The sequence below is a fragment of the Haliotis asinina genome, chromosome 4 (genome assembly GCF_037392515.1).
Source record: "Haliotis asinina isolate JCU_RB_2024 chromosome 4, JCU_Hal_asi_v2, whole genome shotgun sequence".
In the NCBI taxonomy this organism is placed as follows: domain Eukaryota; kingdom Metazoa; phylum Mollusca; class Gastropoda; order Lepetellida; family Haliotidae; genus Haliotis; species Haliotis asinina.
In genome coordinates this window covers 80,140,622-80,156,017 of record NC_090283.1, presented here as the reverse complement: position 1 = coordinate 80,156,017, position 15,396 = coordinate 80,140,622, and the positions used below count along the sequence as shown (strand labels likewise).

The following is a 15,396-nucleotide window of genomic DNA, read 5'->3' as shown; positions in this document are numbered from 1 at the left end:
TATTCACCACGCATACACGCATGACATTGTATATCAAGCCAACTTGAAGGTAAAACAAAGGCAATAATCCATATTCACCACGCCCACACGCATGACATTGTATATCAAGCCAACTTGAAGGTAAAACAAAGGCAATAATCCATATTCACCACGCCCACACGCATGACATTGTATATCAAGCCAACTTGAAGGTAAAACAAAGGCAATAATCCATATTCACCACGCCTACACGTATAACATTGTATATCAAGCCAACTTGAAGGTAAAACGAAGGCAATAACCCATATTCACCACGCCTACACGCATGACATTGTATATCAAGCCAACTTGAAGGTAAAACAAAGGCAATAATCCATATTCACCACGCCTACACGTATGACATTGTATATCAAGCCAACTTGAAGGTAAAACAAAGGCAATAATCCATATTCACCACGCCTACACGCACGACATTGTATATCAAGCCAACTTGAAGGTAAAACAAAGGCAATAATCCATATTCACCACGCCTACACATATAGCATTGTATATCAAGCCAACTTGGGGGTAAAACAAAGGCAATAATCCATATTCACCACTCCCACACGCATGACATTGTATATCAAGCCAACGTGAAGGTAAAACAAAGGCAATAATCCATATTCACCACGCCTACACGCACGACATTGTATATCAAGCCAACTTGAAGGTAAAACAAAGGCAATAATCCATATTCACCACGCCTACACATATAGCATTGTATATCAAGCCAACTTGGGGGTAAAACAAAGGCAATAATCCATATTCACCACTCCCACACGCATGACATTGTATATCAAGCCAACGTGAAGGTAAAACAAAGGCAGTAATCCATATTCACCATGCCCACACGCATGACATTGTATATCAAGCCAACTTGAAGGTAAAACAAAGGCAATAATCCATATTCACCACGCCTACACGTACGACACTGTATATCAAGCCAACTTGAAGGTAAAACAAAGGCAATAATCCATATTCACCACGCCCACACGCATGACATTGTATATCAAGCCAACTTGAAGGTAAAACAAAGGCAATAATCCATATTCACCACGCCTACACGTACGACACTGTATATCAAGCCAACTTGAAGGTAAAACAAAGGCAATAATCCATATTCACCACGCCCACACGCATGACATTGTATATCAAGCCAACTTGAAGGTAAAACAAAGGCAATAATCCATATTCACCACGCCCACACGCATGACATTGTATATCAAGCCAACTTGAAGGTAAAACAAAGGCAATAATCCATATTCACCACGCCTACACGCACGACATTGTATATCAAGCCAACTTGAAGGTAAAACAAGGGCAATAATCCATATTCACCACGCCAACACGTATGACATTGTATATGAAGCCAACGTGAGGGTGCAAAAAAGACATTACCCATCTGCAAAAAGACAAAATCTCTATGGTACCTAACTAGTCCCCAAAGCAAGAAAGCGAACCACAGACACATGGATGGATCACCAAAGAGTGAGAATTGGTCAGTGATGTCATTTGGCTGACATATACATCATACTCCGACTTTCCATTAACGTCCTCACAACTCCACTACTCACTGACATTCGTAGGTGAACAAATAATCGGTGGTCACCACAAAGGCAAACATGTAGACGGGGAGGGTGGAGTACATAAAATTAATTCGTGTATCATGTGAGGCGTGTAAAGAGAACAGTTCGTGCCGTTCCTGCTATTTTGGTATTCTCTGCATGTATAATTTTCTAAAGACGTATTGACGGATATTTGTAGTTCCAAATATATTAATGGAATTACACGTCATTAGTATCATCAATTCCTGTGTTGTGAATTTAGTTTTACGCCTTTAGCGATATTCCAGCAAACTCCTACCCGGGTAACCTCAAAAGGGGTTCACACCGTGTACCATGTAGGAAATCGAACCCAGGTGCTCGGCGTGAAGGGAGAACGCTTAACTACCAGGTGGGATACCCAACCACCACAGTACCGGTGTTGAAGGAAGGCAAAATTCACCTCTACGTCTACTAGCGTTATTAATGAAGGGCCAAGCTATTAGTAACAGCAATTCTTGAAGTGGTAAAATCTTCGTTTTTGCTTGAAACATATACAACTGGAGTTTTTACAAACCTTTTTAACAGTATGGAAAAAGACATGAAGTTCTTTAAAGTAAGAGACATTCTGTTTCAAATGGCACGTATTCTATTCAGACTATCGATATGGAAATCCGTTGTTTGACTCTTGCTGAAAGGGGTCTGACCCAGACTAATGCTGAGTCTCTGAATGGATATAATTTTGATGGCAACAAACAAACCTATTGTAATTTGAAAAGGAGCCCAGGGGAGACCATAGTTTCTGAACCTGGGAAAATCTTGATTGTTTCATTTAGGACTTGAGCGTTGCAGACAGGGCTTGGTTATAGAGAAAATAATGTGGTTCGGGGACTGTGAGACTGACTATGGTCAGACCATTGGCCTTTTTTATGTGGTCAAACTCAGCGGTTGGTTGCTATCCGCTTTTATGTGAGAGTGCTATTGGTAGACTGTGATTTCAAGATTTCAAACTAGTCACAGCAGTCTGAGATGGCACTGATTAACGCTGCATTACGTAACCAATTCCTTAGAGCAGTAGATCTTCAGACAGAACACTTCAATATTAACAGGGCCAGAATATCCAGGAGTACCGGTCGTCGACGTTTGAGGGCAGCTGGACTCTGCTGTAGGCGACTTGCATTTCCTCCACTACCAACACCACGTCGCGGGCAGGCGTAGACATATGGCCAGTGGTCTTGTGTGCTCTTCGCAAATGAAAGCAGATTCAATTTGTTCTTCCACGGTGGTCGGCAGAGGATAGAAAAACAGGCATTGATCAATATCTCCTCCCCACTACTCAGGAAAATTTGTTTTAGAGTTATCTCCCTTCCACTGCATGTGCAAAATATCGGTAATCTCGGTAATCCACGTGATTCAATGTCATTCGACATAAAGAATTGCTACAACACAGTACCAAATGAGTTCGGCATTCCCAGCGGCGGGGTACACTGAAAATTTTACTCGCTTGTAAGCGGTGTACGTTGAAAATAATTGGAAAGCGCTCAGCCTATCAGATCGTGACATCTAGGTATGAGATATGATAATAAACATTATGATGACACTCTTGGTGCTATCATTTCTAAGAGACGTTTCCAAGCACGTGTTAGGCTATATATCATTTGACCAATATAAAGATCAATGTGAGGTCTCTCGAACAATATTTACAGAGAAGCTCACCCAAGATGCCTTTGATATCAAAATATATCAACACGAGTTGATAAAGGATACACATATCCAGGTTTTGCCGAGGATGTTCAGTTTATCAACGAGTGTTGATGTTTCTCATATCAAAAGGTGCGAGGGCGAGATTCTAATTAAAGTGGATATCTATATGGCGCACATGTCCGTACACACAGGGCACCCTCAAGGCGCTACTCACACATAATTACCAACACGGAGTTGTACTTCAAAGCAGCTACGCTATTAAGTTCTTCTCATGACCATATAGGTCCACACATTCGCTTTTCCAGCTAACCATGTAACAGCCGGGTGGTCGGAGCGCAATGTGGATGAAGTGCCTTGTCCAAGGACACAACGCAGTTTGACATCTAGGTCAAACTTTTGTGGTGTCTCCATCGGGATTCGAACCCGGACCTTTGACGTGAAAGGCAGACGTGCTAACTATTATATACCTAACCTAACATAACGCCATGTTCATTATTTATAACGCAAAATTGATGACTCTCAGAAGTTTATTCAACATTTATTATACAAGAGGAGGAAATGATTCAGAGGCGACTAAACATCGAGAAAGATGAATTTAACCCATCAATGAAAAACAAGAATAAAAGTAATAAAGAACAATTGGTTCAAAGTTACCCAAGTTATGATGGATTTTCCTTTCTTGTACCATTAAGTTCACAAGGCAGTCGTGTGCGCTGAAAACAGTGAATCAGTAATAATCATTTAACACTCATTAATATCTTGGCGTTGAGTACAAAACTAAATCTGATACTGTCCATATCTATAACAAAGTTATGGTTTTTTACCAAATCTAAGTGATTATCATAAACGTTTCCAAATGTCAAAAATCATCAGATCCGCTCATAATGTGTCGTGATCGTCACCACCACAGTCTCTACATGTCACAAAATGATGACCCACTGGAATCATAGGTTTCATTGTGTTAGCGTGAGGCCACGTCGAGGTTCCGTTGGGTGTGTCATTGAGAGCACCGGGCTGTCTTGGATTCACACACCCAAGTATCATCTGCATCATGCTGTACTGATGCTGACGCTCCTCTCTTCTCTGCCGCTCCTCCATTTCCATCTTAAGCCTCTCATTCTCTATCCGTTTCATTTCAGTGTCAACCTTTTTCTTCTAGAGCTGAACAAACTTGTCCTCTATTTTCTCATTAGCTGAGGAGAAATCCGACAGAACACTTGACAGGACCGTTTCTAGGCGATTCTTGAGAGACATTTTAGTGGTTTAAGTTGTAGTGCCTGCACGTTTAGCTTTGTGAATGCTTCCATCTTCGTTTAGACTCTTCATTGAGGACGAAAGATGCAGAGGCATCATCAACCACAACATATGGCCAAATTTCTTTAATTAAAAATGAATTCTCTCCCTTTAATGCATATGAAGGGACATTTACATTACTTGCTCTGCCCCTAAACAAGTGTTTTCACACATATAAAAATATTTATATTTAGAATTGGACCTATTACATCTAAATTATTCATCCACACAACTTTAAAATATTTGTGGAAAAATGTTTCCAGAAGTCATTTTGATATAACTTACGTAATTTTGAGTTTATAAAAATTAAGGCAAAGCTATTTCAGAACAAGAAGTTGCCTGAATCGCAAGATTCATCTCAGTTTTAAGCTTGCAGTCTTGAAACTAATAGGCCATGGTCCTATTCCAAAAACTTTTAAGATCTTTACATTATTTCTCACACGAATCCGGTCTAATAAGGTATAGATTACAGAAATAACATACGTAAATTTTATTTCTAAATAGTGTTATCATCAAACGGTGTTGTGTGAATCTGTTCCCGAAGAAATTGATCACTTCACCGTGCATTGAGCACAATGTAACAAGGAACACCTACTTCTGTTTTTAATTTCCAATAGTAAATACAACAGAACTAAGCATGTGCGGAAATGAACTTTACAAATGATAAAGTCTGAACACTCTTCTAGAGATTTATCCATACATCCAATATGATATCGTAACTCATAAATAATCAGCTCCGTTACTACTCAGGTTACTTCTGAGTACAGATGCATATACGTAAAAAGAAACCGCTAAACTACAACAGTGAGGCGGCAAATCTTGGGAAGTGTACCTTCAAAATGTTACTAAAACGTTAACCATTCGTTAACTGGTCAACCTGAAGAAATAACGTCCTGATTGTGACCGGTAGCACTTAAAAAGCGTTCGCTACCTCCATGTGTTTCTGTAGCTTGTATGGTCTTGGTCGTCGACGCTTTGATGAAAGTTCCAATAATCTGTTTTGTTTGCGCATCACTTGTTGCCAAGAGTCAAGACCCTTGTGGTTAGAGGCTGTGAAGAAGTGCTTGGTTATGCTGTCATTGAGCTTCTCGAGACCCTGCTGACTGAAACGAACAATGCCGTCATGTAATCTCAAGTGCTCAGGAATCTCAGATTGTGCATGTAGGGTGTTACATCTCTACATTGATACGTCTTGGCGAAGTTATTGCACCACATTTCAGTCTTTGTGGCTACATCATCCGGGTCGGGAGAAGCGGTTTTCAGTAAACAGTTAATTTCACGAAATCCCTCCCAGACTAACTGCACGTCTCTAGCCCGACAACTGTCTGCTATCAGATCTTGCGCCTGGAACTTCTCGAGGAAGGTTAATTTTTCTGGTCCTTGTAGATCTCTGAACTGTAATTTCTTTGTGTCCCTATTAATCGATACTTCGAACGGTATGCCGACACTAGGTAAGAGGTTCTCCAGGCCTTCCATATGCTTCAACTTGTTCCTGTCGACAGAGCTAAACGTACTCTGTTCTCTGATATTGTCCAAGGTTCGCAATTCTGCGACAAGTAAGTTGAACAGTTTGTCTGTTACACGTAGAAATAAATGGAGGTGATCAATGACGACCATCGTTGGAGGAATCGATGAAAATAAAGGATCATTTGTGATTGAGAAATTGTTGTTGTTTCTCCTACTACGAGTGCTCGGGTCACACTCGTAAGATACTCATGCACCACAACTGGGGTTCACCATAGACCAGCTCAAGGAGAGGTCCTTCATCTCCGCCTTACTGCATTTACAGTACACACACGCATGTGTTGCAGCAATGGAAGATATTCCTACAGCAGTTAAAAGAAACTTGTAATCACCCCCTAGGCAAATCGAAATACAAACTCTTCGTTCCATGAAAAGTGTTGATTTCATATCAGAGTAGGATTCCTTGATGCGTGATATACATAAAGGATACGTTGTCTGATTGCATTCACAATGTTGAAACCAAAGTTAAATATTCGAATCTTGTTCCCGACTCTAGTACCATCCCCAGATATCTTAAGTTGAACAGTTTCACCTAAACCTTCAGAATGTGAAGGTAGAACTCGCTGGAGAGAATCACGCAGAGACTGTTGGATCCCATTACTGTCAGGTATAGGAGTAATGTTGTAGGATGAGTTCATTTTAGCAACAACATCGGCGACAGTGTAGCTTCTTGGTAGTGTGGGGAATAACATAGAGATCTCGTGGTAAGCCTTTTGCGAAATCCTGAATGCATCTAATATGTAAATGAGAGTTGTCAAAACATCAGTATCACTATCGGATCCATTCATATGTTCATTGGGTGTCTGAGTGCCGTTGCTATTTTTGCAACTATCCTGTTTTTTAACTTTCTCTGACAACGGGTTAGAAGAGTCCTTAAGGACGTTATCAGTTTGTCTTCCGGTATCTTGTTTCCGTGTACAAAGTTTAAATGTTTGCTCAGTAAAATGTAACTTTCTCTTCAGTCTATGAATATTTTCATTTTGAGTTTGAAGATAATGTGCAAACTTTTGTTCAGCTTTCTGTATGTATTCCTCCTGTTCTTGGATGACAGACTGTAATTTCTCTGTGTGCTTTACTGACACGTGTCTGCTGACCTCAGCACACCAGGAAAACTTGCATTGTGATAACCTCTCCTTGAATTTAGAAAACTGAAGACCTCCCTTTATTCGTGCCGTCAATCCAGCTTTTCGTAAACGAAATAGTTCAGCTCTGAGTCTTTTTAAATCTTGGCCTGAAGGCCTGAAAGAAACACACAAATTATCTTCAAGGTCACATACAAACATCCTAAGTAAATCAACAGTCTTTGACCTTTGACCAGTATTTCTCATTACAGAGAAAAGTGTTAGCTTTGACACAATCACCATTGTGACTCAAGGCTACTTATTCCTACATCCAGTCACTATTCAGAAGTACGTCAAAGTGCGATCTGTTGCCTGCAACTTTGACGAAAGACAAGCACAAGACTTGGGGTCTTGGGATAAAAACCTTCTCTATGTGGTCAGGAAAAACGATATAATCTGTGAGCGGTTTCGGTGTTTTTTTGTACAAACGGACGGTTTCAGTTTTAATGTACATGTTGTCCCCATTTTCATTCAGTATCCGATAGTCCCACCCTACCCCCATCAAACGATTGAAGTCAGATCGCCACCGGATAGTGTAAATAGTTTTGGATCTGGTCTGCTTGTATGGTCGTCCATTGGTAGCTAGGAGTTTGAAATCCTCATCTGAGATTTGAAGCGTGACTCTTACTTTTGAGTCTTGTCGAACTGTAGACACAAGTGTTTCCTTTAGCTCTATCTGCAGATTCCGCAGAAAACCCGGATCTGTGAAGAAAAACGGGCACGCGCATAGATCCTTTTTCTTTTTCATCTCATCATACTTGGAACCCCAGCCGATGTAATGAACCCGGTATATGTCGAATGATATAGGTGTGACCTGTGCAGGGTACCATCCCTCCTGCCAGCTCCTCGGGGTGGAGGACTTGGGGTAACGTCGTGAGCGTGCTTGACTTGATCGATCACTGCAGTGTAAACACCTGTTTCTAACTGGATACTCAAAATAGTTTAGGCATTAATTGTTTAAGTGAATGTATATGAATATATCTGTGTTTTGTTTTGGTTACATTGAGAAAGCATTTATATAGTAACGGAACGTTTAGCACAGAGAATAAATTTTAATTTCACCGGTACTTAGTCTGAGACGTTACTTTGGCCAATGTTTTAAAGCATTGTCGTTTACTATATTTAGATTCAATCCACCATACATACTCACTAACGTGAACTGTCATCGTCGTCAAGACTCGACATCTTGGACGTACGTGTGCTTGACATATTTCACTTATAATGATGGCTGTGTTGACGTGACGTACGCGCCTTTTGTAAACCGGTGAACAGAGAAACGTGGTGTTGAAAGGGGAATAACTCTAGGCAGCTCTTACCGTTTCAAGCGATATATTTCGCCATATGATTTTCGTTATCATCACTTCCATCAGCAGATTCAGCACCATTTTCTTGGGTCAGTGACGCCATTACTTTAATCGGGGATGATGCTGGTCGATTGCCGAGATGCAACATTTTGGATGTTGGAGGAAATGAGATTGGTAACAAATACTCATGTGAGCATATTTGTTGAGCGTTAGGTGAGTAAATTGCTGCATGAGAACGGGGTATTAGTTGTCTTTCACAAAAGGTGACTAGATTTTTAACATCGATCTTACATTCATCACCAAAACAAGCACGCGATCACTGCAAACGCAGGCGGACAGTACCCCATCACTGCACTCTGTAGGGCAGTGGTTCCAGGGGGTGAAACTAGGCGTTTTGCAGAACTTAGGGGCCGGATGGTGAGCTCCCTTGTTGACGCCACTTCACGCGCAGGCGGTCGCTCTGACGCAAATCTCTCATGATCACGTTATGATGAAAACGTCTCATGGACATATGATCGGGTTTCGCTGGAAACAAAAATGTCGATCTGGCCATTTCATGTTTGGGAATTCCAGTCTCCAGCATACCCCCTGATTTTCAGTGAGCCGGTTATTCCATTTTCAATATTAGGTGTGAGTGAACTTCTGGTCTCAAAAAGCATGCAAACTAAAGTTCATTGTGCACAAAGTGCACGTGCCACACGCGATACGTGACATATATTTCATGCAAAGTGCTTTGCTACCTGTAAGCAGGAATAATCTATATATAGTCTCCCTGATATCAGTAACTTTATGCAATTTGTCATGCATGTTACTTTTTCCGTTGGTATACTTACATTTATATAATTTTTGAACAATCGTTTATGTCACCTTCATTCATTAGTTCTTTGAATTTCCATAATGTGCTAGATGTTCACTTATGGCAGAAATAGTCTATGTGAAAAGAAGTGGGTACGCGAATATTTCCAAACTGACGCCGACCATCCAACTGAAACAAACTCTTTTCCCACATCACAACGACGAACGATGCATTTCGCACTCAAAGTTTCCGTGTTTTTGTGTCTATTCGATACCAAGGGCCAATGAATGCTTTCTTTAGTATCGTCCAATCGCAGCCTACGACAAATCTGTTACCGGCAGTCTGGGTAGAACGGAGCCCTGTCTCATGTAGGTCCACTGACAAGATGGCGGGAAAGTATGGAAAGCAGAGGCTTCTTGGATCTGGCAGTTTTGGCCAGGCATGGCTTGTCACAAACAAAGATAAATTGAAAAGTGTTCTTAAAGAAATCAAATTGACGTCGCTATCAGAAAAAGAAGTAGACCAGGCTTTGGTTGAAGTGACAGTTCTTGCGAAGTGCCGGAATGTGAATGTTATCAAATACCGAGAAGCATTTGTGGAAGAAAAGTGCCTCAAAATTGTGATAGAATATGCTGATGGAGGTATTGCTATCAGTTGGTTCATGCATGTTTGGTTTGGTGCACGTTATCATGCGCACTTGTGCACATGAGCATGTTGTGGTAGCTGAGTTTCGATGGGGTTTGACAGTCAAGACAATTCACTATTTGATATGGACTGGCCCAAAGTCCCATTATACATTATCTTGATAGTAATAAATAATCCCACTTAAGTGGAAGAGGAGTACCAGTGTGATTGGAGATTTTATTAACTTGAACCAAAGGAAATCTGGACTTGCCTCATATAGGGTTTTAACAGTGAATTTGGGTTACAAGTATTGAAATGAAAATTTGCCTTCCACTGGAGATCAGTGAAGATATCAGATGATTTTTCTTGAGATATTTCAGACTGGAAATAGTCTATAATCACATTAATTAGCATACAGGCAGACAGGCTTGGCATACACCCATTATGTATCATTGATTGCTGGGTTCCAATGGTTATAACTGCTAAATTGTTATAATATTTTTATGAAGAAAATATCTGGGGAATGTGAATTGAAAAACTAAAAGTACAAATCTGACTGGTCCCTATACAGAGTAAAATAGATACAGAGGTTCAATGTTCCCTCTGAAATATTAATATTTATACATTTTGATAGTTTCTTTGCATTTATATGGTATCTGTATTGCTAACGTGACGTTTCGATACTAAAACTGCCTACACACACAGGCCCTCATATTAAACGGAGATGATGAATGTGATAATGACAAATCCAGTATCAATGGTACAGTTTGACTGCAGTATCTGGCCACACTTTTAGAGGGAATTTCTAGTTGACATAAGTACTTGACAAAACTAATTGTACCACCCTGTAGACTGGCCTGATTATCCTCATCACACGGTTAATATTTTTTTACAGAATTTTGGTATGAACACGCAGGAGTCTTATCTTTGAAGCTGGGCAGGCTGGGAGAAATACAGTCACAAAATTCTGGTTCACCTCTCCATTGGTGGGACCCGTGAAAGTCGGGGTTAGAACTGATCTTCTATAACCCATGCTTGGCGTAAGAGGTGACTAATGGGATAGGTGGTCACGCTCGCAGACTGTGTTGACACACGTCATTGTATCTCAAGTGAATCGATCGATGTTCGTACTGTTGACCTTGCATTGTCCAGTCCAGTCTTAAATATTTACACACTACCGCCATGTTGCTGGAGTATTGCTGAGTGTGGCATAAAACTAAACTCACTCGCTCACTCTTCATCGATGGCAGATTCAGTTGAAGTAAGAAATTGCCAGAAACTGTAGGACATTGAAGTTATTTCTCATAAGATTCCTGTCTTCAGGTTTAAGTAAATATTTCCCTTTTTAATTTTCATCTTGACTTTTATTTGTTTCAGGAGACCTACAAAAGAAAATACAAGATCAAAAAGGAATTCATTTGTCCAAAGAAGTAAGTTATGTTTTGTCAAGGTTAACATTGATCCAAGTGTAGTCACGACAAAGAATCATTCTTAACATTATCAATCTAGAGACTGTCTGATTTGATCACAGACAGCCATCATACAGCTGGGATAGTGCCAAGTGTGGCATTAAACATAGTTATCACTTCCATGACCTCATTAAAACACAAATACATTTATCATTTTAAAGATTTCATTATCATCTGTTTTATGGAAAATAGTATCTGACTATGATGCAGGGCGTTATGTGTCAGTTGTGTTTGAAATGTTCTGTCTGATGGTTGAAAGCTTTACGAATCATAAAGAAAAATATCTGCCTAAATTCTTTCAAAACCAACCACCGAGACAAAAATTCTGTATGCAGCTCCCCACTGAAGATACGGACCTATTGTTTAAGGTAGCTCTTGTGTTGTACCACATACTTAGGTTCAGAGAAAGTAATGTAAATTACAAATGAGTGTCTATAGATTTATCATGTAAGAGCAACATACGAAATTACAGGTAGAGCATATATGCAATGTTAAGATTTTTCACAGATGTACTATTGGCCTTAGGGCCACATATACAAATAAACTGTCTGTGTGTCAGTCTGTCTGTCTGTCTGTCTAATCATAATCATCCTGATATGTGAAATATTTTGTTCTATTTCAGACCGTGTTTGACTGGTTTGTGCAGATAGTGTTTGCCCTGAAGTACATTCATGGGAAGAATATCCTACACCGAGGTAAATACACAGAGCTCCAGATTAGGCCCGTATTTGCATATTTTATGCAATAAAAATCATATTTACGCAATTACAAATCTGGGAGTACAAAAAACACAAGAGAATCACTTAAAACCCAGTAGGTCTATAATACTTTGCGTCCCTTATCAACTAACTAAATTGGCTTGCGCATGATAATTCGTTGCGGTGCCCGAAATCGACAACAGCATTGGCAAATGTTAAGTGATGGCTATGCATACATGTACTATTGTAGCCATAGCCACTGGCTGAGTTAACTGTAGTAGTCACATGGCTCCGATGTTTAGTGTTTAAAGATGGCTGCCAACTATTTGGCAATATAAGAACTTCTAAAAACTTACGTGTATTGAGAAGCATTTTTATTTATATGTGTATATGTTTATCGGTGTTAATTACCCAATAAGGATACGAAACTGGGTGAAAATACTTAATTCTTTAGACCAGTGGGAATACACAAAATGCTAGTTACTCTGCAAAACATGCAATTACTCATACATAAACAGACATGGGAGTAAATACCCAAATACTTAAAAAATTGTTTGGAGCTTTGAGTAACTGTCATAGATAAGTTGATTTCCAAGTTGAAACTTGAAGGTTATCACAGAACTAAGTTAATGAATTGGTAGATAACTGAACAAGATAATCAATAATTATTTAATTTATTGAAACACACAAAACACACTTACAATCACAAGAAACAATACAATAAAAGCACAACATAGCAAGAACAAGCCGAAAGTCATCTCTTGTCCAGCATTTGTCAGATGTATTGGATGAAGTACATGCTCTCCTTGAACCTATGAAACAGTGATGGAAGCATGCAAACAAGTCTTCACTTTCAGATTTGAAGCCAGTCACAATTTGATCACTCAAAGGTGTTGACACACTTTTGTATATTCAACAGCCAGTCTTCTTTGGAACTGTTACCTCATAACGTTACCGAATGAAGTAGCAGCGGGGTAGTGGTGGGCGAGCTGTTTTAGGCGCCAGGCTAGTAATCTAGCAAGCTTTGAGGTGCCAGGATCAAGCCCACGTGTGACCGGGTGTTAAAAAAACTTTATGTGCAGGCTCTTTCAGTGTTGTCACAACCCCTAGTGTGCAGTACACAACCCTGTGCACTTAAAGGAACCCACGAATCCATTGGTAGATGACCAGGTGGTGGCCACACGAATACGTGCAAATATCTAGCTGGGGGCACAGCGCAGTGCAGTGTACATGGACAAGTAATATGACTGTGTTCATCCAGCAGTGAATGCGTACCTCGTAAGGATGGGAAAGCCACATTAACTCGTTGCGCCTAGTAGGCTGCAAGAGTTGTATGATCCCCAGGGAGTTGAGATTGAAAATACGATGTGCTGTTGTGATGGACATCCAATGATCGGGGGAAAAACAAAGTGCCCTTGAACAGTTGAACCGGCGAACAGGATATCTGCGCTATACAAATGTCTAGTATAATATCCCAGTGTTGATATGCAAGGGCAGATAACTCGTAGGCACACTGGTATTCTATGCCATCAAGGAATGGATATAGCTATGTCACTACAGCTGTGATAGTGTGACGGTGGCGGTGTGTCTTTATACACCAAAGTGTCCAAGTGAATTTGATTGTTTATGTAAATATACTCGTCCAAAATATTTTGAAAAACATGCAATATCACAAAGTTTGCATCTTTTGTGTGACAAAATCAATCATCACACACTACTGGCCAATGGGAGAGCTAGCAGACTGACAGTGATCATGGGTAGGGATCTGCCCTCCAACCAGACATGCTTTCTCAAATTTCTAGTCATTTGGATGAAGTCAACAGAAATGTCGTGTTTTGCTGACATGAAATTTTGGCTCTGGAAACCAAAAGTATAAAGAGATCTTCAATAATTTTTGAAGTACAAAATATTCTGGTATCAAAGTTTTAACAGATGACATTCCTGTGACAGATCTGAAGTCCCAGAATGTCTTCCTGACCAGCCAGAATATTGTGAAGCTTGGTGACTTCGGTATCCCCCGCATCCTGAAGAACTCCATGGACCACGCTGTGACAACAATCGGCACCCCTTCTACCAAAGTCCTGAGATTTGCTAGAAACAACCGTATCCTCCTCAGTGTGTATAAATCATTGTTGCTGCTCGTAACTTGTACATATACTGTACAATTTGTACATATACAAAATTTTCATAACATTTTGCTTGTGCACACCCATGAAAATCTGGGTTTGAGTGAGTCGTCAGCAATCCATGTTTCAAGTCGCGTCATAAACATGCCCTCCCTCCCTCTCTACGGATGATGTGTATTAAGGTGCACAGTTTTATAGAATTATATTTACATTTGAGGGTGTCTCTTGGTTTTGTCACACCGGATGTCGAGTTGACCTACTCGTGAGATGGCAGCATAACACACGACAGGACACGAGAATACGGGTGTTACTATTACAATGTTGCTTTTTTTTTCGTCTCTCTTTCTTGCAAGGAGAGGCTACTCGATAAAATATGTAACTGTAACCTAATGAGTTAATGTCATGCATTCTATGCAAAAGTCTGTTATATTTGTACCGGCTGTGAGGCACGAGGTCTTCAGTTAGATGGTAATTTAAGGCAAATTAAGTGCTGTGTCATCTAACTGAAGATCGTGTTGGTGGGAGAAGGTTGGTATCCTGGTGAATGCAACGTCAGGAACTGATCACCCAGGCGGACAAGGCAGTGCACGTTGTTGTTTTGTTGTTTCTAATTGTTAACTTTGATTTCATGATTAAAAAGAGTTTTAGTTAGTGAGTTTAGTTTTAAGCCGCACTCTGCGATATTCCATCTATATGGCACTGATTAAAAGGACGAAAGCCGCAAACAAGCGAAGAGTTGACTTGGTGCTATGTGTGCGATCGGGTATCAATTTTATTACACCAACATGTCCCATGGATTTCTTGGCACCAAGGACAACAACTAAAAGCATACACAGAACTTAAAATAGAGTCGAACCTGGTTATGCCGAATTACCAAATAGTCGAGTAATCTCAAACTCACCTTCCAGTCCTTGCGAACTTATATGTTTATCATCATTTATACTCTGGATGTGTCGAATTCACGGTTGTCTCGAACTTGGCTGGGAGTGTCTGGTATCCAAATTATGAATATACACATGGGAGGCATCAGACCATTACTGTATACATGCTGATGGCCACTTACAGGATGGTTCTCACGTGCCTGCAGTGACGTGCACTTTGAGAAATGAGTAAGTCTGTCATAGATGCTGAAATGTCTCTCAAAACACGATGTTTGGTGGTCGGCGTTTCACTTGGTC

General features: G+C 40.3%; 1 protein-coding gene across 1 annotated transcript; it reads left to right on the top strand.

The window, feature by feature from the left end:
* Nucleotides 1-9,646: 9,646 nt before the first annotated feature.
* Nucleotides 9,647-14,944, top strand: LOC137282758 (serine/threonine-protein kinase Nek1-like). The gene is made up of 4 exons (XM_067814545.1): nucleotides 9,647-9,942; nucleotides 11,303-11,355; nucleotides 12,017-12,089; nucleotides 14,043-14,944. Exons 1-4 carry the CDS (start codon nucleotides 9,687-9,689, stop codon nucleotides 14,387-14,389), a joined length of 729 nt encoding a protein of 242 aa, XP_067670646.1. The 5' UTR covers nucleotides 9,647-9,686; the 3' UTR covers nucleotides 14,390-14,944.
* The last annotated feature ends 452 nt before the right edge of the window (nucleotides 14,945-15,396 follow it).

Coding starts and splice junctions, on each gene's coding strand:
- LOC137282758 (XM_067814545.1), top strand. CDS start 9,687: ATGGCGGGAAAGTATGGAAAGCAGAGGCTTCTTGGATCTGGCAGTTTT. Junction 11,356..12,016: donor GAATTCATTTGTCCAAAGAA/GTAAGTTATGTT, acceptor GTTCTATTTCAG/ACCGTGTTTGACTGGTTTGT. Junction 12,090..14,042: donor GAAGAATATCCTACACCGAG/GTAAATACACAG, acceptor TTCCTGTGACAG/ATCTGAAGTCCCAGAATGTC.